This window comes from Epithele typhae (genome assembly GCF_022376455.1).
Source record: "Epithele typhae strain CBS 203.58 chromosome Unknown BXZ73scaffold_173, whole genome shotgun sequence".
NCBI lineage: Eukaryota > Fungi > Basidiomycota > Agaricomycetes > Polyporales > Epitheliaceae > Epithele > Epithele typhae.
Genome location: NW_025954364.1, coordinates 30329 through 50653, shown reverse-complemented (window position 1 = coordinate 50653; position 20325 = coordinate 30329). Strand labels below are relative to the sequence as shown.

At 58.7% G+C, this 20325-nt stretch overlaps 10 protein-coding genes across 10 annotated transcripts; 7 read left to right on the top strand and 3 right to left on the bottom strand.

Moving 5' to 3' along the window:
* Positions 1 to 514: 514 nt before the first annotated feature.
* Positions 515 to 1077, top strand: BXZ73DRAFT_83265 (uncharacterized protein; the record flags this gene model as incomplete). The annotated part of the gene is made up of 2 exons (XM_048023892.1): positions 515 to 563; positions 629 to 1077. 2 exons carry the CDS (start codon positions 515 to 517, stop codon positions 1075 to 1077), a joined length of 498 nt encoding a protein of 165 aa, XP_047871045.1.
* A 3611-nt stretch (positions 1078 to 4688) lies between these two features.
* On the top strand, positions 4689 to 5758 carry BXZ73DRAFT_108605 (uncharacterized protein; the record flags this gene model as incomplete). The annotated part of the gene is made up of 4 exons (XM_048017193.1): positions 4689 to 4722; positions 4887 to 5144; positions 5207 to 5279; positions 5332 to 5758. The coding sequence occupies 4 exons, from the start codon at positions 4689 to 4691 to the stop codon at positions 5756 to 5758; spliced, it is 792 nt and encodes a 263-aa protein (XP_047871044.1).
* A 637-nt stretch (positions 5759 to 6395) lies between these two features.
* Positions 6396 to 6895, top strand: BXZ73DRAFT_83263 (uncharacterized protein; the record flags this gene model as incomplete). The annotated part of the gene is made up of 2 exons (XM_048023891.1): positions 6396 to 6525; positions 6579 to 6895. 2 exons carry the CDS (start codon positions 6396 to 6398, stop codon positions 6893 to 6895), a joined length of 447 nt encoding a protein of 148 aa, XP_047871043.1.
* Positions 6896 to 7724: 829 nt separating this feature from the next.
* Positions 7725 to 8290, bottom strand: BXZ73DRAFT_108603 (uncharacterized protein; the record flags this gene model as incomplete). The annotated part of the gene is made up of 2 exons (XM_048017192.1): positions 7725 to 8176; positions 8242 to 8290. 2 exons carry the CDS (start codon positions 8288 to 8290, stop codon positions 7725 to 7727), a joined length of 501 nt encoding a protein of 166 aa, XP_047871042.1.
* Positions 8291 to 8700: 410 nt separating this feature from the next.
* Positions 8701 to 11515, bottom strand: BXZ73DRAFT_108602 (uncharacterized protein; the record flags this gene model as incomplete). Its single annotated transcript, XM_048017191.1, has 8 exons — positions 8701 to 8770; positions 8822 to 8908; positions 9160 to 10045; positions 10093 to 10212; positions 10264 to 10367; positions 10417 to 10554; positions 10604 to 10953; positions 11003 to 11515. The coding sequence occupies 8 exons, from the start codon at positions 11513 to 11515 to the stop codon at positions 8701 to 8703; spliced, it is 2268 nt and encodes a 755-aa protein (XP_047871041.1).
* A 360-nt stretch (positions 11516 to 11875) lies between these two features.
* BXZ73DRAFT_108601 (uncharacterized protein) lies at positions 11876 to 13682 on the bottom strand (the record flags this gene model as incomplete). The annotated part of the gene is made up of 3 exons (XM_048017190.1): positions 11876 to 13132; positions 13185 to 13472; positions 13527 to 13682. The coding sequence occupies 3 exons, from the start codon at positions 13680 to 13682 to the stop codon at positions 11876 to 11878; spliced, it is 1701 nt and encodes a 566-aa protein (XP_047871040.1).
* A 1188-nt stretch (positions 13683 to 14870) lies between these two features.
* BXZ73DRAFT_57838 (uncharacterized protein) lies at positions 14871 to 16701 on the top strand (the record flags this gene model as incomplete). Its single annotated transcript, XM_048021618.1, has 2 exons — positions 14871 to 15774; positions 15818 to 16701. 2 exons carry the CDS (start codon positions 14871 to 14873, stop codon positions 16699 to 16701), a joined length of 1788 nt encoding a protein of 595 aa, XP_047871039.1.
* Positions 16702 to 17355: 654 nt separating this feature from the next.
* BXZ73DRAFT_57842 (uncharacterized protein) lies at positions 17356 to 18555 on the top strand (the record flags this gene model as incomplete). Its single annotated transcript, XM_048021619.1, has 5 exons — positions 17356 to 17534; positions 17562 to 17892; positions 17945 to 18132; positions 18186 to 18299; positions 18363 to 18555. The coding sequence occupies 5 exons, from the start codon at positions 17356 to 17358 to the stop codon at positions 18553 to 18555; spliced, it is 1005 nt and encodes a 334-aa protein (XP_047871038.1).
* Positions 18556 to 18656: 101 nt separating this feature from the next.
* On the top strand, positions 18657 to 19034 carry BXZ73DRAFT_57843 (uncharacterized protein; the record flags this gene model as incomplete). Its single annotated transcript, XM_048021620.1, has 1 exon — positions 18657 to 19034. A coding segment is annotated over one exon (378 nt), but the record flags the coding sequence as incomplete, so codon positions are not given.
* Positions 19035 to 19739: 705 nt separating this feature from the next.
* On the top strand, positions 19740 to 20171 carry BXZ73DRAFT_35935 (uncharacterized protein; the record flags this gene model as incomplete). Its single annotated transcript, XM_048017873.1, has 1 exon — positions 19740 to 20171. A coding segment is annotated over one exon (432 nt), but the record flags the coding sequence as incomplete, so codon positions are not given.
* Positions 20172 to 20325: the final 154 nt, after the last annotated feature.

Genomic DNA, 20325 nt, shown 5'->3' with positions numbered 1-20325 from the left:
TAGCCGACACGGCGCCCCTCGAGAGCAGACCTCTATGGTAGGCGTAATCCACAAGCGTAATTACCATTCGGACTCAGGTCACAGAGCGGAAGCAAAGGGGCGTCGTCGGAAAAGATGCCCCGAAGCACTGACAAAGCCTCAATGGTCCTCAGGGTCGTTGATGGGTCTTCTCTACGCTGGGGAATGCCGCGACCGACACGTGACCGATTTACTGGTATCGGAAGCTTTCCCTTGGCCCGGCTGCCCGAGCTGCAAGTTCCATCTTCCCACCGCCTCCATAAACGTCGACACGCATATGTATGTACGGCAACAGAGCTGTGCTTTTCCGTCACAGGATGGGGATGCATCCCCGCGAAAGGCTACCAGGGACTTGGGCGCAAGAAGCAGCCTCAGCGTACATATAAACCCTGTGAGCGACGCTGGGGCTTGCCAGTTCTCTAACCACTCCGCGGTCCACTCCTCAGGCCACTCCCTAGACCCGCTACCTTCTCTTCTTTAATCAGCGCCCACAGCCATGAAGTCTTTCGGTACCTTGTTTGCTGTCATCCTTGCGGCGTCTCAAGGTGAGTTGATGACTCGTACTATCAGTCGCTCCGAATATTGACGGATACATTCGTTTTCTGTGTAGCATTCGTTCTCGCTAAGTCGGAATCGTCGATCAACCTCGTCAATGCGACGTCGACAAACCCTGCCAACGCGACGTCGACCAACCCCGTCAATGCTACGTCGACCAATCCGGTCAATGCGACATCGACAAACCCCGTCAATGCGACGTCAACCAATCCAGTCAATGCGACATCGACAAACCCCGTCAACGCGACGTCGACCAACCCAGTCAACGCGACGTCGACCAACCCAGCCAACACGACGTCAACCAACCCAGCCAACGCGACGTCGACCAACCCTGTTAACGCGACATCGACCAACCCCGTCAACGCAACGTCTACCTCTACCGCCGCCACGAACAAGCTCAATGGGGAGGGAAGCAACAGCGCGTTTACCGGTGCGTCCATCGACGTCCAGACCCGGGTCGCGGCGATCCTCGCGGTCGGGGCTGCCGTCGCATTCGGCTTCTAGGGCGCCGTTGTCGCGGAGGGGTGGTAGGAGCGGGTGTCGGGTGTCACGACGGCGGAGGGAGATGCCAATGTGCAACGCGGACTGGTCATGACCTTTTCATACGCTCCTTGTTTTTCGTGGACATTGATGGCACACGGTTTGTCGACTCTTCGTCGCGCGTTGGTTCCCATGCTTTCCTGATTTCGAGTGTTTCCACTCGCTCTCGATCGACTCCCTGAAATCTGCCTTGACCCCGACACGCACGCGGAGGCATGCTCTATCCGCGCGGAGCCTTGGCGCGAATGGCGACGGCATTCTCCGGGACCTTGTTTCTCCCCTCGTCCTCCTCCGTATACACGCTCGCTGTCGTCTTAGGTAGCGATTTCCCCCTCCGCTTGACGTGAAAACATGCCAAAAGATCTTCTCAGTGCTCACGCCCTCAGGCATAGCGTTTGGTGAGCACAGGGCTTTTCGTGTCGTTGTCCTCCCTCTCCGACTTGCGTGCTGTCCTGGCCGCTGGTGAAGCTCTTAGTGATCACCGATTGAATAGCGGGTGCAAACGATTGTATAGATCCCCCTTTGTTCCGACCGGACGGCTCATGAATGCATCCTGTTTTTGGAATTGCTTGACGAGCTGCGACAACGCTCAGGCAGGCTGTAATAGCTCCCGAAGACAGAAGATTACCGCATCCGACGGGAATCAACGGCACCGCAGGCGGCGCGACAGTACAAACCACCCATACGTCCTGGCAGTCCATATTATAATGGTGAGAATCGTCAGACCGGAAATTGTCGCCCTGCGCGAGATGGGTAGGTGGCGGATGCAATACGCAGGGGTCTGGGAAAAGGGCGCGGGGAGACGCGCCCGAGCCTCACGTCGGGGGTGTCAAGGAAGCTGCGCGGCGCAATCATTAGAGTGTCGTAATCCCACATTCACAGGTCTCGCAAGCGAATAGGGAGCTCACAGTCTCCGCGCAATCTGCACGCCCACGTCCAACGCTTGCGCTCAAGGATGCCTTCGACCTAACGCTGTACCAGGAAGAGGCGGACGAGGTGGTGGCCGAGTCGGCGGAAAACCTGAAGGCACCCAGAGACAAAAATGAACGCTTCGCAGCGGAATGCGCATGCGCAATCGATGGTAAGGATATTGAGACGCGGGGCTCGTGTGTACACAACGTTCGTGGAAAAAGCGGTCCGCACCGCCAGTCGACGCTACAGACACTCACTCGTCAACTAAAAATACTTGATACGGCCACTTATTCACCGGGGCTCGGAGTCCGGAACCTTCGCGGAGTATGCGGTACTCGCTCGCTGGAAGGTTGAATACAATTGGGTGATGATGTTGGAATCTGCCCGCATACTTAGCAAGCTCGGTCGTACGGTACCAGCGCTTAGTCATCCCGTAGATAGCCGCCGCCCCTCGTCCCGCACTCGCCTCACGCGTTTGCCCTTCCCCACCGCCTCGTTCTCCCCCGCGTCCGTCTGTACTCGCCTCCCGGTGCCCATAGGGACCAACCGCGTGGTATCGATTGCCTTTACCCCCTCGTCCGACCCCGACCGAGCCGCCGACTTCTAACACAAACGCGTACCCTTGCCCGGAGGTCATTCCGCGCCCGCGCCCGGCCTACTCGTTGTCCGCGCCATCCGATCTCGACGATCCGAAGCCCCCTCCGACCCGCGATCACCTTTCGACCCCCGACCCGTTTGCGATCCTCCGATCCCGCTTTCTCCCCGCCGATCTTCGACCCCCACACCTCCTATCGCAAGAATCGCCCCTCCATCTCCACCGCCCTCGCATCCGCCGCCCGCGCCGCGACCGCCGCCGCCGCTGCTCCCGCTCCCACTAGTGTTCCTCGTGGTCGAGTCCCGCATTCAGGAAGCGCGCCGCCTCAGCCATGGCACCCGGCCCACCGCCTGCGCCGTTCCGGAGTTGTTTGGAGAGTCCCATTGTGGCTGTCTCTTACTAGGTTCACGGGACATTTGTACGTTTTGATTTACGATCCCCTCGCGCATTTTCTCGTTTCCCCTTCTCGCCTCCGTGCTCCCCTGTCGGCATGTTGTGGTTACTTTAGCCGGCCGTCATTGGCGTGCTCGACATCGTGATTCGCTTGCTCTCCTGAGGTTGTAGCTGGTCGCCCGCATCATCGTCTTGATCCCCTGTCCCCGATCCTCGTCACGTTGATTTTGTTTATTCGATTCTATGCCCCTGTCTCTCCTCGATCCAGCGTAAACCCCGATCCATCGTATCCGATCCAGCGTAACCGACCCATCGTACTCGAACCAGCGTAAACCGATCCATCGTCCTCGAACCAGCGTAACCGATTCAGCGTCTTCCTCGATCCTTCGTACTCGACCCATCGTCCTCGATCCCTCGTCCTCGACCCTTCGCATTTTGTACCACCGTCTTCCCCTCGATTTGTGCTCGTTATACGCCCTCGCTTGTGGGGGCCTGTTGGAATCTGCCCGCATACTTAGCAAGCTCGGTCGTACGGTACCAGCGCTTAGTCATCCCGTAGATAGCCGCCGCCCCTCGTCCCGCACTCGCCTCACGCGTTTGCCCTTCCCCACCGCCTCGTTCTCCCCCGCGTCCGTCTGTACTCGCCTCCCGGTGCCCATAGGGACCAACCGCGTGGTATCGATTGCCTTTACCCCCTCGTCCGACCCCGACCGAGCCGCCGACTTCTAACAGATGACTCGGCACTCACCTCGTTGTGCTCTGAGGGCAAGCTCAGGACATAAGTAAGTCTTTAGGAGACGCTCGAGTGGGTGGCCGCGCGATGACATCGCTTTCGGCAGGCGCCGTAATTGCCACGTGTGGGTTTTGATATCGAGCGATCTGGCGAATCATGACCCGCCTCCTCCTCCTCCTCCTCCCCCTTCTCCCTTCCCCCGACTCGTGGCAGCTCGTGGCGTTCTGCAGCGCAGATTTCCAGGATCCGCTCGATTTCCGTTCCTCCCTGTGTGAACAAGTCCCATAAAGTGGCTTATTTCATGACGATGTGGGGTTCCAACCCCGGTGTTTTTTCGTCTTCACCAGTGGAACGCCGCATTTCCTCCGTGGAAGGTGGTGTGTGCACACTGCTTTAGTATTCTACGCGAAAGTCTTACGCCTCCCTAGGAGATGACTCCTCGAACTCGACGGGAAACGCGGACATCGTCGCCGTAAGCAAGTACGTCTGCGCGTGTACTGTCAGTGTATGAACACTCGAACACTTACGGGCGTGAACTTTCGTATCCCCTTGCCCTCCTTGCATTGCCCTGCCCCACGCTGTCAATTCGCAACCTGAACTGCCCCACCCAGACGCTGTACTGCCGGCCAGCTCTCCCCGCATCTTCGGGTGCAGATCACTGCACGGCAACAGACAGACCGCGGTGACGATGTTATCAAAGTCGTCTCCGTTCCAGCTGGAACCTCGTTTGGCTTTGCTTTGTCTCTGCATGCGGTTCAGGGAAGCTTCCCGATGTGTTAGGTAAGTATATATGGTACTTTGATCAGCGGCTATTGATCACCGGTTGCCCTGTGCCCAAACCTGCTACAGTGTTGCCACCGAGACGGGGATTATTCCCCGTGGTGGACAAACTCAGCAGTGCGTGACGGATCCGAGATGTGCGGCGGGGTAAAGAAGCCTTCCATGTTCTCCTTGTTCTCCTTGTGCCACAGGTTCTGTGAGTGTGCAGGGCTCATTCTGCGGCCATGGGGTAGGCTTTTGCTCGGAGCTCGTCATCGCAGAGGGTCGTCGAAGATGTGCAGCACCTAGGCAACACATGCTCGGGCAGGCAGAGTAGAAGTTGACGTGTGGGCAGCGGCGCCGCTCTGCTTGATCCTACAGGCGGTCCCGCGATCCCGTGGACCGCGCCGATTGAAACCACTCAGTTTGTGGGAAGGCACAGCTCGCCGTTTCCCTCATATACCGAGCCCGTCGTTGCAGCCTGCCCATCTCTTACCCGCCATCCTCCCCACCCGGCTCGCGATACGAACGCATACCTCGCCGTCCTTCGTGACACTACTGTTTTACCCCCTTTTGACTTCACCTCAAACATGCGTTCGTTCAGCATCGTCCTTGCTGTGGCTGTCCTTGCGGCTCAGGGTACGTGATGCCAGTCCACCTCGCCCTGTCCCCGGATTCGGACCTTCATGCGCGTTGCCCAGTCACTGCGGTCGTTGTGGATGACCTCCAGGTCCGCTCTGAATCAACGTCGATCGGCCCCAGCTCGACCACTTCGTGAGCGCTCATGGTTCTAATGCATTGACCGTTCGCACTAACGCCATGTCAGCCTTCCGCCCACTACCGGAACGACCATCATCGACAGCTCTCCCGGCAGTACTAACCCCACTACCACCGCCGCCAGTGTCACCAGCTCCACTTCTATTACTGGCTCCGCCGGAAACCACGGCACCAGCACCGCGTCCAGCTCTACTGGTTCTCACAACACCTCGGTGACGTCCTCCTCCTCGACCACCCAGTCTGTGACTTCCTCCACATCCCAGACCGTCCTGAGCGCCCCTCCCACCTCGAACGGCACCAGCTCCGCCCCTTCCACCGGCACCACCTCAAAGAACCCCGCGAGCACCTCAGGCTCGTCCACTCAGCCGAGTACGACCCCCGGGGGGACGGGGGGCGCGCTGGGCACGTTCGTCGACGGGCGCGTCGGCGCCGCTGCGGTGTTCGTCGTGGGCGCTGCGGTTGTATTCGGCTTCTGAGGAAGAAGAGACGCGAGCAGCGGGGCTCCGCGCTTCGATTCGGGCGGGCGAGGCGTTGTACCATCGCCTTTGGAGACTCGTTTTCGCCGTCCGAGACTCGCGGCCCCTCCCTCCCTACCCTTCCTCTTGTTTTATTTAGGTGTGCTGTCGCGGCCTACACACCTGGACTTTTGTGGGATTTGCCAACTATGCTTTGTGTATTACAGCGCGGTCGCGTTTAGGACATTGTGATGTATACCAGCTTCTGTAGAGTGCTCTCAGAATCACAATGTTCACAAACGCATCGCTTGTTGCTATTAACGTGAGCCGGAATCGAACTGCGGGACTCGCGGAAATGGTGTTGAGGCGTCTAATCGATGCTCCCGGGCGGTGCGCTGGCGCCTAGCTGCATTCGGCCCTTCTCCCATGACTCCGACTGTCGCGCACATGCGATTCCGCTATGTGAACCTCCGAGAGCCATGCTGCAAAGACGGTCAACGCGGCCCGGACACTCAGGTTGATTGTAACCCGGAGCAAAGTCCCACAATTGACGGACACTTGCACGGCATCCAGCATGGCACGGACTCGACTACTAGTCCTCACCAAGCACTCTCAAGACAAAACTACTTCCAACACCGAGCTCGATGACCGCACAACAATGCGCCTCACTAGCGCCCTCTCAGTCCTCCTCGATTCCGTGCTGTGTGCCGCAACCGAGTGTGCAGCTACTCTCCCCGAACCGAGGTCTTTTGCGACCGGGATATCGTACGACGGATTCCACAACGTGCGTCTGCCTCTTCCTACCGCCTCCATCGTGTCTGATCACCTCCGCAACTCGCAGTGCTCTCCGCGACTGCCGCCCCCGCCGCAAAAGCTGCAAATGCTGCCATGTCCGCCGCTGTCGCCTCCGCTGCTGTCGCCTTCGCCACGGCGGTGCACCCCAACCAGGACTTTGCGCTGTCGGCCGCGACTTCCGCCGCGCGCCCGTCTGCTGCCACGGCGGCGGTGTGTCCCTCCGCTGCTGTTGCCGCATTCGCTGTCGTCGCCGCGCGGTCCGCCGCGGCCGTCGGTCCCATGCACAGCGCCGCCGCGTCTGGTGCCGTCGTAGAGCATGCCAGCGCTGCCGTGGTGAGTCCCAACGGCGAAGTGGACGCATGAATGGCGATATACTGACGCGTTTGTGTGCACAGGAGGCGGACGTCTTACCGTCGAGGTCCGCGAATTCGCGACAGCGGATGGACCGTATCGTACAGAACGCACAGTTTCTCTTTGGTACCGTTAGTTCTGGCTTCGTCGTCCCTCCTTCAGCGCCATTAACTCTTGTCTGATATCCAACGCTCTACTTGCACTCCTCGCCCCGCCGACGACGATCCCAAACGGACCCACAGACGGCGTAAGGTGCTCCTCCTCGGCTGTCGGGCGTGGCGCGATCTCATCGGGTCTGCGCCAGATCTATGGACTTTCCTCGCCCCAAACATGCCCCAACGACTCTACGAGCTCGTCCTGTCCCGCTCCAAGCATGCCAGGCTGGATATCCCCTTCGACTGGGAGTCGGAATGGTTATTTGGACATGTCCCTCTCTCCCCCGATCTCACACCTCTCATCCTTCCCGAAGAAGACGTTCCGAAAACCGGTGACGATGATGGCGAGTTAGTTGACGAGTGGATCGTCCCCGATAACATTCCTGGTCGGAAGCTGCTAGGACAGCCATCGTCGCTCACTCGCACAGGACGTGCGCTCTCTCGTTATCAGACGATGGCGCTCGCCACCCCCGCAAGTACTCGATGCCGTTTCTCGAAGCCCTCTTCTGCGATCGAGCCTGGCCCGTTCTCGAAGCGTTGTGTGCAAACCGTGTACCATCAGTGTCCACGGAAAGTAAGGAGCGTATGAAAAAGATCGTGACTGGTCCGTTCTGCCCATTTCCATCTCCCTCCGCCGCCGTGACACCCGACACCCACTCCCGCTACTCCTCCGCAACAACGGCGCCCTAGAAGCCGAATGCGACGGCAGCCCCGACCACGAGGATCGCCGCGAGCCCGGTCCGGACGTCGACGGACGCACCGGCAAACGCGCCGTTGCCTGCGTCCGGCTTGGACTGGTTCGAGTTGCTCGGGGTCCCGTTCAACATGGCAGTGGTCTGGCTCGCGGCGGCGCCGGAGGAGGTCACGTTCGCGTGGGAGCCGCTCGCGAGGGAGGAGGCGTTGGAGACGTGGGTGGACGTTGCGTTGGCGGGGGTGGTCACCGTCGCGCTGGCGGAGTCGGCCAACGTCGCGTTCGCGGTCTCCGCGGCAGAACTGTCGATTGGGTCTGCGGGGTACGTGGAGGACGGGTCGTCCGAGGTGTACGTGGCGGATGGGCCGTCGGTGTACGTGGTGGATGGGCCGACGGTCGAAGAGAGTGCCGTGACGGACGGCGATACCGACTTAGCGAGAACAAGTGCTACACAGAAAATGAACGTATCCGTCAACGGTCGTAATGACGGATACTACGAGTCGTCAACTCACCTTGAGACGCCGCAAGGATGACGGCAAAGACGGTACCAAAAGACTTCATGGCTGTGGGTGCTGATTAAGGGAGAGAAGATAGCGGGTCTAGGCAGTGGACTGAAGAGTGGACTGCGGAGCGGTTAGAGAACTGGTAAGCCCCAGCGTCGCTCACAGGGTTTATCGATAGAGCTTAATTATATTGTAACCGGGCGCGCGTCAGTTCACGATTACCAGTAGTAACTACTAGTAAAGCACTGTGGTAGGACCAAACGCGTCGCATTTGTCTCGTTTAGTGCATGGCGGGCAATGCGAGCACTTACCACGGTCTACTGGTCTACTACTAAGCTACTACTGTTCAATATTGCGACTCGCAAAACCGTACGATTATCGTAGAGTTACTGGTACAAATGGTACGCATAGTCGGCCGCTACCTACGTTCGTGGTAAAGCAATACTACATTGTTCTGCAACACCCAGACTACCGAGCACTGCTCCTCGTCGCGGGTCCAGAGCCGGACGTCGCCGCCTTCGCCCTCGGCCTAGGGGCGCTGTACACGCGTCAGCATGTCTACCGTGCGCTCCCAAACGAAGTGACTTACGGCTTGCTCGATTGCGCTGTCTTCTGTCGCTTCGCCCCTCCGTTCGCCGACGCGCTGTCGTTGCCCTCAACCGCCTCGGCTTTGCGCCTGAGCGTGCGCGTGTTGATGCTCGCAGGAGGGGAACGGGGGGGCTGACCACCACGAGCGCTGCGCCTCGGCTCGGCCGTAGCAGTCTCAGCAGCTGCTCGTGCCACTGCCCTCGTCGTTCGCCTCTCGGGCTGGTCGAGCTGCAGCGTCCCGTGTTCGCGCGCATTCTCGTCGCAGCGCCGCGTGCCTTCCTGTTGCCCTGCCTGCTCCGGAGCGAGGCGTGAGGCGTCCCTGTCGGCGTGTTCTTGAACCAGGTGCTGGATGTGAGCTCGGGCCCTCGAGTGAGTTCTTCTTGCAATTCGCGCTCTTGCCTCTGAATGTCTTGCTCGCGCTCGATGCGAGTGCGCTCTTCGGCCTCGATGCGGGTGCGCTCTTCGGCCTCGCGCTCGACGCGGGCATGCTCTTCAGCCTCACGCTCGATGCGAGCGCGCACCTCGGCCTCGATGCGGGCGCGCTCTTCCGCCTTGATGCGAGCGCGCACTTCGGCCTCGATGCGAGCGCGCACTTCGGCCTCGATGCGAGCGCGCTCTTCGGCCTCGACGCGGGCGCGCTCTTCGGCCTCGCGCTCGACGCGGGAACGCTCTTCAGCCTCACGCTCGACGCGGGCATGCTCTTCAGCGTGGAGATGGGTGCGCTCGAGGCTTTCGCGTTCTTCGGTCTCGCGGTGAGCGCGCTTGTCCTCGACGCGTGGTTCGCCCACTCGATCGCACTCGTCGACTTCATGCTCAAGCGACTCGGGCTCTATGAGCGTGTTCTCAGGGCCTGATGGTGTAGCGACGCTAGAAGCGGGAGCGTGGAGGTCGGGAGTTAGGTCGAGTGGCGGTAAGGGGGGCGAGCCTAGATCCCACACGCGGGCGTGTTTCTCGATGCGCTTTGCCGGTGATCGGTAGATCGTTTGCGTGTTGTAGACACCGGTGGTGGCGGGCTGGGGTGGAGCAAGGTCGCTCGGGAGGAAACGGAAGGCGTCGGGGGTGCCTTGGGCGTCGTAGAGCCGCTGGTATAGAGTGATGAATTCAGGCAAGGGCATGGTCTCGAAGCCCTCGATGCCGGCGTCCTGCCAGACATCCGCGATGGTATGCTTCTGTCCAATATCGGCGACTCTCAGCGTGACCGCGGGGTCTTGAGGATGCGCCATACCTGCGGGTGTATGAACGAGAGCTCACGACTTTCGAGAGAAGACTTACGATATGCGGCCTGCAAGTAGTCGTGGACGTTCTTGAGAGCCAGCATTTGGGTAGTCGTTCTCGGGTCCCATGCAGGCAACTCGTTCTTTTCATCGTCAGCGGGAAAGTCGGGGTTCGGCGCTGAGGTACAGTTAGTCACGCGATTTGGTCGGGAGGAGGAGATGCACTCACGAATATGGGATTCCGCAAACCTGTGAATGCGGTCTCTCTCTGCAGCGGTCGGCCCTCCCTCGAACGCCCAAAAGTCTTCTTCCGTCTTGACGCCGCCGGACAGGCTGCCAACGAGTAAGCAAAGTAAAGCTCGCTTGAGAGATGGGTACTTACTACTCGAAATGCAACTCATTGTTAGACTTGCGTGTGATCCAGATCGTGGAGAAGGACGATTGCCCGGTGCCTGCGATATGGAACCCGGCAAGCTGATCAAAGCTCTGTTCGAGCAGGGAGCCCATGGTCTCTTGGTTCCTGCTCGCAGGTCAGTGCGCTCTCATCAAATGCGAGGTATGAGACTTACTCAAAGACCACCTTCGGATCCGCGCGATGAGACTCCTCATGAGCGAGCTTTTTGTAGTAGTCCTGCACCTCGGTAGGTTCCTTCTCGAACGCCTGCGACCTGAGTGACGCACGCATCCCGGGGTTAGGACCGTCATACTCGGGGAGCTTCACCTTGTTCTTCGGATCTCGGGCCCACAGAACGAAGGCTGCGCTCGCTCGCTGAACCATCCGCTTGACTAGAGGCGTCGGTTCGTGTTTTTGAGCGGCGACGCTGCGGATCTGCGGACGGTGCTCGTCGCCGATGATCTTCTCGATCCGTTCTTGCCAGGTTTTGTGCTTCTGGACGTTGTTGAACCAGTGGCGGGATCTCTATACGGGGGTCAGGATGCGTCGACCGCGTTATGCGCCACGCACTCACCTCAATAAACCAGCTTGGTGTTGCCTTCGAGTCCGGTTCTAGACCCCACTGCTGTATGGCCTCGTTTGCGCGGTCAGTGATGAACTTGGTCTTCTCCTTGCGAGGTCGCTGCCTCCACTCTTCGTACCGGGTGGCGTAGTATTGGCGGTGAGTGGCGTAATGACCGTCCCAGTCTATACGAGCTCCGCGATCCTTCCCCTCAGCCGTCGCCTCGACCAGTAGGGGAATAGGGTCGGCACGCCCTTTGCCTCGGCGCTTCTTCACTTTCTTGGGCTTTGGTTCATCGTCGTCGGATGTTTCGACCACGTCTTGGGTTGTCGAGGCCTTGACTTTCTTGTTCTTGCGACCCTTCTTCGAATTGCCAGCAGGTGGCGGAACACTCGCACCACCATCTTCAGTAGCATTGGGGTCTGGAGCAGGGGATGGGTTGCGCGAGGGCTTGTACGAGCCTGTCTCGTGCGCGCTTGACTCCGTGCGGGTGGGGGATGGAGAGCGTGATACGTCGTCGGACATGATGGTGGATGAAGGGCAAGGAGACGGACGAGGGAGAGAGGGGAGTGTAAGCAAGACACGAGGAAAGGTGCAGGGAGTGGTCTGGGACGCGACGCGACGCGTTGTCCGAGCACGTGTGGCAAGCACCGAGTGGAGCCAGAATGAGTAAGGGAAAGAACAATTGGAGGCGGGTCACGTACCGCAGCATGCACTGACCACGTTGGTTCTTGTGGCCACGCTTGTTCTTGTGGCCGCACTGGTCCTTGTGGCCGGAGCGCAGCGAGGACCTGAGTGGCGCGCGGGCAGAGTGACCGCGAAATAAAGTGAGCGGAAAACGGGGATTAACATTGTTTGCATATAGATACATTAGAGTGATGGTAGCTAAAGGACTATTGGATCGTCTCGGGAGCCCGTCTGATCAAAGACCTGGAAGGCATGGTCCGCATCCTCGCCCGGGCCCTCACCAATGACGATGGGGTTCAGGAAAGACGTGCCGGGAATCCCGGAGGCTGGGCGCGCGGGCTCGTTCACGAGGGTGCGCTCGGAGTCGTCGGACGCTGCAAGACTCGGGGAGCGAGAACGCGCTCCAGCCGTGGCCGACGCAGGAGCTTGGGTAGCCGCGGCGGCAGAGGAAGCCATGGTTGGGGCGGAGCGGGTCTGGCTACTGGTGGCGGGCACGCAGGAAACTTGGGTGCTAGTGGAGGCAACGGTGGGGCGCACGGTAGGAATGTTCGTGCGAGTCCGGGGAAGGGGGGCGAGCACACGTGGGGCGCGCGTCGGGGTGGCTGGGTCGCGGACTTGAGTACCGGTTGGGTGCGTGGAGGCGGCCACGGTGGGCGGAGCAACGTTGTTTGCGCGCACAACAGGCATGGACGCGCGCAACGAGGTAAAGGACGCGCTAGCAGGAGCAGGAGTGGCTGATACGCTGCTCGAGGGGGCTGTATCTGTGTCCTCGGCGTCGGACATGGCGTACATGTCAGTGAAGGACTCTGTAAAGTCGGAGAAGAAGTCTTGTTCATAGTCGACGTCGTTGTCCCCATCGGAGTGCTGCTCGGCCGCTAGAGCATCCCAGAACCCATCCGTCATGGGAGCATGCATCTCGTCCGCTACATCAAACAGAGTGGACGTGGGGACCATTCTGCGTATCCGCAGACGCGATGGAGCGGGGGTGGGGGACGGGGCAGACGCAAGTGCACGTCGTTTGCACGGCGGGGAGTCTTGGCGGCGCGCGGGGTCTCGAGAGAGCTTGGAACTACCATCCGGCTGAGCAGATGAGTGGCCGACAGAGGCATTCGGAGTGTGCGGGATAGAGGAGAGGTTCGGCGGGAGCAGGGAGGGTACGTTCGGTGGTAACACCTCGCGCAGTTGCTGCGCGAATTCGAAAGGCATCTGAACGGATTTGTGCCTGACAAGAAGGCCCTCATGGAGTTGGAGGACGATGCGGGTTTCAGACTTGGGTTTCCAGGAGTTTGATGGACAATCGAAGTACTCGAACGCAGAGTTACGGCCGATGATGCCTTTGATGACCGCATCGGAAATGGCCGCACGCAACTCTTGCATTTCGCCCCAACGGAGAGCTACAGTATTGTTCTTGTAGCGTTTCCCTTGCTCTTTGATGGACGTGGGCGGCGTCCAATTCTAATTGTTGGTTAGCACGAGAGATATGCCTGACGCGAGCTGAGACCCATACCTCCAAGAAGAGCCTTACAGTGACGTCCTCGCGTGGAAGAGCCGGCCTTCCGAGGCGAGACGGGGTGGGGTTGTCGGCGGTATTGCTGAGGGTCGCAAGAAGCGCGGCCTCGATGAACGGTTCCCCGGTGCGAGAGCACAGGCGGTGTATCTCCCTGATGAGATCGGCCCGCCATGACGCTGGGTGGTGGGATGTCGCCGCAAGAACTTCACGGAGGCACTCCAGACGCAAAGAATGGGGGAGTTGGACCTTGCATACCACGAAAGGACATGGGGAGTCCTTGCGACACTGTAAAGTGGATCGTTAGCGTGCAAATATGAGCATAAGGTGCTTACCACTCACGATGTTGTACACCATGCCGGTGCGAGACGCACGATTCTTGCCCCACGACGCTCGAACGAGGTGGAGGGTCCCGTCACGGCAGACCTCATGGGGGTTAGACCAGCCCTCGAGATGGTCGTGCAAGTACTTGAGAACCGTATCGCGAGCCTGGGTCATGGAGAGGTGGTATCAGATGCGATGAACTCGACACCCGGTCAAAAGGGCGCACCTTTTATATATTCAACGGACCACATCACGCCACTAAGAACGAAACAAAGCGGGGCTTGTGGCGGCACTTCTTGGTCGAGTGGCCCACCGAGAGCTTGAATCCGGACCGTGCAACCCGATTTCTCGTGTCTTCAATCGTTCTGATAGGTTGAGGAGATCCCATGTTGATGATAGGGATTGTTAGGGGCGATGGGCGAGGAATTTGAGAAGGGCTTGCACTAGGTATTCCGGATGTGATCCAGTGGGAAACACGCCTCAGACGAGCTCGCGGACACAAAGTCGTGCGAGACTCGCCATAGTCCGATAGGACGGCGATGGGAGAGGATGGTGTGAGGGGGGTGGACTTGCGGAAGGAGGGGCGAGGGTGTTGGACTCGCAGAAGGGTGTTGGACCCGCCGAGGCGACGGGGTTGAATGCATGAGGGTAAAGTGACACGTACCGATCCATCTTACAACTCCTGTACTATGAGAATGTGAGCAAGCCGCAAGATCTGGCTCAGTGAATGCTTTACGCACCTTGGACGAACTCAGGGTGAGGCGGGGAGAGCGCCAGGAGAGAGGGAGATGGCAGATGGGAGGAAGAGGTCAGCGTCATGGGCGCCCCGCGTTCCCGAGCGTGCGCTCCGAGCGTGCGCTTGACACTTCGCGCTCCTGCGACATTCCTCCTCTCTCTCCCGCCCTCCCTCCTCAACCTACTCGACGTCCTCCTTCCACCATCACTAGCTTGACATCACCGCACCCTCTTTCCACCACCGCCATCACCTCGTATCCTCCCACCCCTCTTCCCCAGCCGTCAGACTACGGAACGACTTTGTGTCCTTCCGTAGTGTTCGGCAGGTCTTTCCTATTGGTCAGACCTCTCTACCCCCCGCTGGACTGTCTCGCGCGCCGCAAACCAACGCAACAAGACACACCTGCTTTCTTTCAGCGTTCCCCTTTGTTTCTCTAGGTTCAATTCGTGTGGAACGTCACGCCATGACCCACGGCTCGAAGTCAGACCCCGACGCTTTCGCTGGTACGTCTATAGTGATACACCCTCGTTACTTCAACCAACGCCCGTCTTAAAGATCTGGACATCAAAAAGGCCCACGTGGCGGCGTTCACTGCGGACGGCAACTACATCGTAACGACACCAAACATGTCTTGGGTTCCCGAACCATTCGTTGGTCTCATCAAGGTCTCCCTGCGATCCGACTGCCGCTACGGGGAGCACGATCCCTTCCAATGGCCTCAGATCTTCGCCCCCGAGTTCGCCTTTTTGTCTGTAGTGCGACACCCCTACCCTGATGATCATCAGTACGCTCCGGTCTGGTGGACTCCAGACTTCAAGACACAGTTCCGACCAGTGGAGGGCTGCGTATTCAAATCGCTTGGTCTCTTCGTCTCCCCCGTCTTCCGAAAGCTCGGTTCTCTCGTCGACGAGATGCAAGAACAAGTTCAGGAGCATATCCACAGCCTTGGAAGCCCAATCCCTCGGCTCGCGCATATGGCCACTGCGATGGCTCAAGCTCGCGATCGTCTCCGCTTCTGCCCAGCGACGTTCCGCGACTCTCTCTTTCAACTCCGGGAGACCCAGCGTCGTTGGCTGGCATGTTGCGCGTGGATCGACTACTCTCGTCTTACGGCGTCCGCGACCGGAGCCTCAACCGTCCAACTTGGCTACATGGGCGCATTCTGCACCGATCCGGGGGACGCCCAGACACTCTATCGTGCCGGTGTGCCTGTATGGTTCGTCAGACCCCGCGTTGGAGATAATCTCGACGACGTCCAACGGATTGCAACCCCTCTGCGCCAGCCGTCAAAGCTGGCTCTCTCGCCCTTTGCCTCGGACGGGGTCCCCATATTCTCCGGACTCTCGGGCCTGCGTCACCTCCAAGCTGTATGCTCTGTCAAGCACATGTACGTCGACGTATCTCAAGCACCTCTTTTGACGCGATTCGACTATCGTGTGCGACCGTCCTCGGAGCCCTCAGCAAGCGGTCCAGTTCGCTCCCTGCCCTCGTCAAGCTCCCACAGGGTCTCCCAGGCGAAGAAAGGTTCGCGTTAGTTTGTATATCATGATATATCTTGCTCATACGTTTGCAGTACATCCTAGTCACCTCCGTGGGCGAGACAAGTTCGTCGACAAGGATCACGCGTGGATGCCGCGTACGCTCCCAGCGTGGGACTTGGCAATGCAATCCGTTGATCGCTCCCAACCCAGCAGGCCTTCGGAGGAACTTTGGGGCTACTGGGTTCCAGAGCCTTCACTGCTTGTCGGGCCCACTACAGAACAACGCGTCGCGCGCTACCTCATGAACTGGCTTGGGGTCCATGACCCATGGCTGTACCTCCTTGCTCTTCCAGACTCTCCTGCGACGCGCGTGGGGCCACAGTGGTGGCGAGACTTCCTGAACGGCGATACGAACGCGGCGGCCACCACTGTGACCAATCGTCGCACCCAGCGTTTGGAGAAGGTCAAAGAGGTCTTCTGTCGCGTGTTCCTGATGGAGGATTTCCAAGAGCGAGACTCCGGCGCGATCGAGTGGTTCCACCGTCCCATCACCGCGGTTGATGCAACCACTGGACCACTGATTCTCTGGGAGTTGTTTGAGCTCGGCTTCCGCCACGAACTCCTCGCCCTCGACCGACTCTTGGTGCCCATGCACGGGGTTCCCGACGCGGATTTCATCCGCGAGCAAGTTCTCGTGGGTGTGTTCCATCATCGCGACCTCTACCGCCTTCACCAGCTTCCGGTCTTCGGCGTAGGCCTCTCCCATCGCATGCCGAGCTCGCGCGTCCGGTGCGTCGAAGCCCTCTGCCGTGTCGTCATGAGATGGCCACAGTGTCCTTCGCAGATTGTGGTGGACCCGTCGATTAACGCACAGACCGTCGAGGAGATGGAGCGGGCCGTGGCTTCCTTCTATTGTACCACTTTTTTTACTTACTCCGGCCGCGCTCCCCTTGTCCCTCATGTGTTTCCTGAATGAACAATGCTCTTTACGATACTAATTGCTTGTCGCGTCGCATGTCTTGTACCACATCTACCACTCGCATAACGTTTTTGGGCGCCACACCTCTCGGACCACACTCCTCCCGGACCACATTCAAGCAACCTACGATGGTAGGTATGTCTTTTGAATTGAATGGACTGCTTTCGATGTCCGTTTCCCCCTCTGTCTCATCCCCTCTATGCCATGGGCCTCCGCCAGAAAAAGACGAAGAAGACACCTCGGACAGCCCTCCCTCAGTTACGGGCCGGGTCCTCCACTGTGTACGGCCGGGACCATCGCGGCATACCCATCGTCACCCAGAGGCAAGTCCACTATCATACGGTGAAGTTACGGCAAGATACGCCCTCGAAACGTGCTCGGCTTGACATCACCACACCATCCGTCCTCGCAGATGCCCTCCCAACTGGGTACGACGTCTCCCAAGAGCCCAATTCTCTTCAGAACAGCTGGGAGGATGCACCGTCCGTCGGTGAGAAGGAGTCCGCCGATCCTGAGAAGGTGGAACAGCCGAAACCAAAGACGGTGTGTAGAGTGTGTGTTTGCTTATGTCCTCCACTCATTTCACTGCAGAAAACGATGATGGACCACTACAACGAGTGGCTCCTGCGCGAAACGGAGGTCATCAAGGCGATGTTCTCCTGGGAGGACTCGCGCAAGCCTCTCAGCAAGTGCACTCGGTGCCTCGATAAGGACGCCTGGTTACGCTGCACCGAGTGCTGGGATAGTAGTCCGCATTGCACGCAGTGCCACCTCACCGCGCATCGCCACCACTGGTTCCATTGGGTGGAGGCCCGCCGGAGTGATGATGAGTTCTGAAAGAAGTACGACCTCTCCAGTCTCGACTTCACCATTCGCCTAGGCCACGGTGGTGAGGCATGCCCGTCCCGAGGGGGGTGGTTATCGCCATCCAAAATCACCATTTGCCACACGAACGGCATCCATCGCTGTCAAGTCGAGTTTTGTCACTGTCTCCATGCCCCTTCCGTCCCCTGTCAACTTATCCAGGAGCGCATCTGGCCCGCCACCCTGGATCAGCCTCAAACTGCGTTCACAACTCCACTACTCACACTGTACGACCACCTTTGGAACGTCAGCAACGTCAACGCCTACGACTTTATTGACATCTTGCAACGTCTGACCGACAGCGCGTTTCCTGACAAGGTGCCGGTACGTGAGGCTGGACCTTCCTCGTCCTACCCCATTCTTACGAGCTTCATAGGACCCCTACGACGCCTTCCGTCGTGTACATCGCATGTTCGAGCACCTGACGATGAAGAAGCGTGCCAGTCATTACCACGGCGTCAAGATCCCCAACTGGAGCTCGGACGACCTCACGGTTGCATGTCTTACTTGCCCACTCCCCAGCGTCAATCTTCCCCATGATTGGGCTCAGGAAACGCGTGCCCCGTGCGTCCGACCGTTTCCCTCATGAGATTACACACTTACGCTTCGTCTATCAGATATATTTACCGCCACAACCTCGGGGTCGACGCCTGCCATGGTATGCCGAAGAGGACCAAGAACGACGACAAGAACGACAAAGCCCTTAGCGAGGGGCAAGGGTTCATGGTCAAGTTGGCCGACATGAAGAACATGGTCGAAGAGAGTTTCAAGAATGACGACGACCGCGTGGTAAGTTGTACTTCCATCTATCAGATGATACCGCTAACTGTCGCGAAGACCCATACCTGCAGCAGCTTCAAGGTTGCTCGCGCGCAGCGTTTGGGCAAGTTCCGGACAGTCGATATCAGTGGCGTCGCCGCCATAACCTGTCGTCATACCTTCTTTTTCCATCAAGGTGTAATCGACCTCATCTCGGGAGAGCGGTGAGTTGATTCCGCGTCCGCTGTACTTTTAATGGCTAATAGTGTTATAGGTATGCCTTCATCGACCTACTCGTCGCCAGGCACCTACTGCGATATGCGGCCGAACTGATCGAGGTCGGTATGACATACGACATTATGTGCATCTATATTCGCAACCTCCTGAAACGTATGGAGAAGAACTTCCCCGCTGTTGTCCCCATAATCAAGAAGATGTACTGCTGCCTGCCCGCCTTCCACGCGCACGGCCACCGCGACATATGCAAGACGGTCTATTCGCTCGCACTCTCCTACGGTTTCGGGTTCCAGCATGGCGAGCAAGTCGAGAGGCCATGGATCAAGATGAACTTCGCCGGGCCCGCCACAAGTGAGATGACGGCTGGAAACCGACACGACAAGCTCAACATGACGTTCAACTTCTGGAACCTTTGCCAACGGCAGAAACAGCGTGAGCAATATCTTCGTATCGGCGCGTGCCTAGGTTGATACTGTTCCCCTAGCTGACTTCTTGGCTAGGCAGGTCGAGAAGACATACATCGACCAGGAAGAGGCCACAGACGAGTTGGCCTCGATGATTGCCGGCGCTGGCCCCACCAAGGTTCTTCGTTGGATTGCGCAAGGCATTCGACCCTCAGCGCCGACGCCGCTCAACTTCAAGGAGCGAGAAGAGTCGTCCAAACAAAGCCCATTTGTGCTCGACACCACTCATCGTAGGTCCCCGCACTTCTGTACTGGCTCACACTGACGAAGAAAACGCAGTTCCTAATCGCGAGAAGGCGTTCGATGACCTCGTGAAATCCCACGAGAACGCGAAGCACTCTTCCCCTGCAGACGTGGACCTCAAGAAGCGTGCAGCGCTCTTCGTCCGCAGTGGGATCGACGTGCAAAGAGCGCTGTGAGTTCCGTACCCCTACCGAACAATTTGTTTCTGACATCTTTCCTAGTTTCAAGCTCCAGCAGCGCAAGAAGCTGGGCAATAAGGGTTTCGGTCAATCGGACGAGGCCACGGTCCCCTTTGCCACCGCCCGTCACGGATATATCCGAGACCTTACTCAGTGGCTCAAGGAGAAACAGCGGTATATGCCGCTCGCCGCTGCCGATGAGGACCCTGTCGCGCAAGGTCGACGCGAGTTCTCTCGAAATGTCCGCGACGATGATGACGAGAGAACGAGTAACGACATCGACGACCAGGAAATCATCGGCCTACCTTCAGATTACACGAAGGAAGAGGTCAAGATCCTCGAAATCGAGGTGTTCGCCCGCGGTGAGCTGGCCATGCGCACTGCTGATTGTTTCGATGATCTTGCCCATGTACAAAGCGCTGTCGAGTATCGTGCGTCTTTCTTGCGCGAGAAGAAGACCGCCGGGAAGCAAGGGCAGAAAGCAGGTACGCGTTTCCAGACCGAACTCCAGAGGAGCGGTCACTACGCTTATCGTCTGGCCGAACGCTACAACGACAACTTCCAACGCGTGTCGGCACTGCGCAAAATTCTCGACCACAAACCAGACCAAGACTCATCGGAAGGTCGTCTGCGCGCGATCGACTTGAAGACCGATCTGACCCTCTCCGACCTTACCTCGCGTCAACCAGGCAACACACGACGGTACTCCTCTTGGGTTTGGCGCATTCTAACCCCCAAGAAGGACAAGCGGCAGCAGCCATCAAGAGAAGCCAAGTCTACTGAACCACCCCCCGCTGAAGATACTGAGCCGCAGTGGCGCGACAATGGTATGTACATCTTCGAGCTATCGTTGATGCTTCCTAACCTCTGCTGCA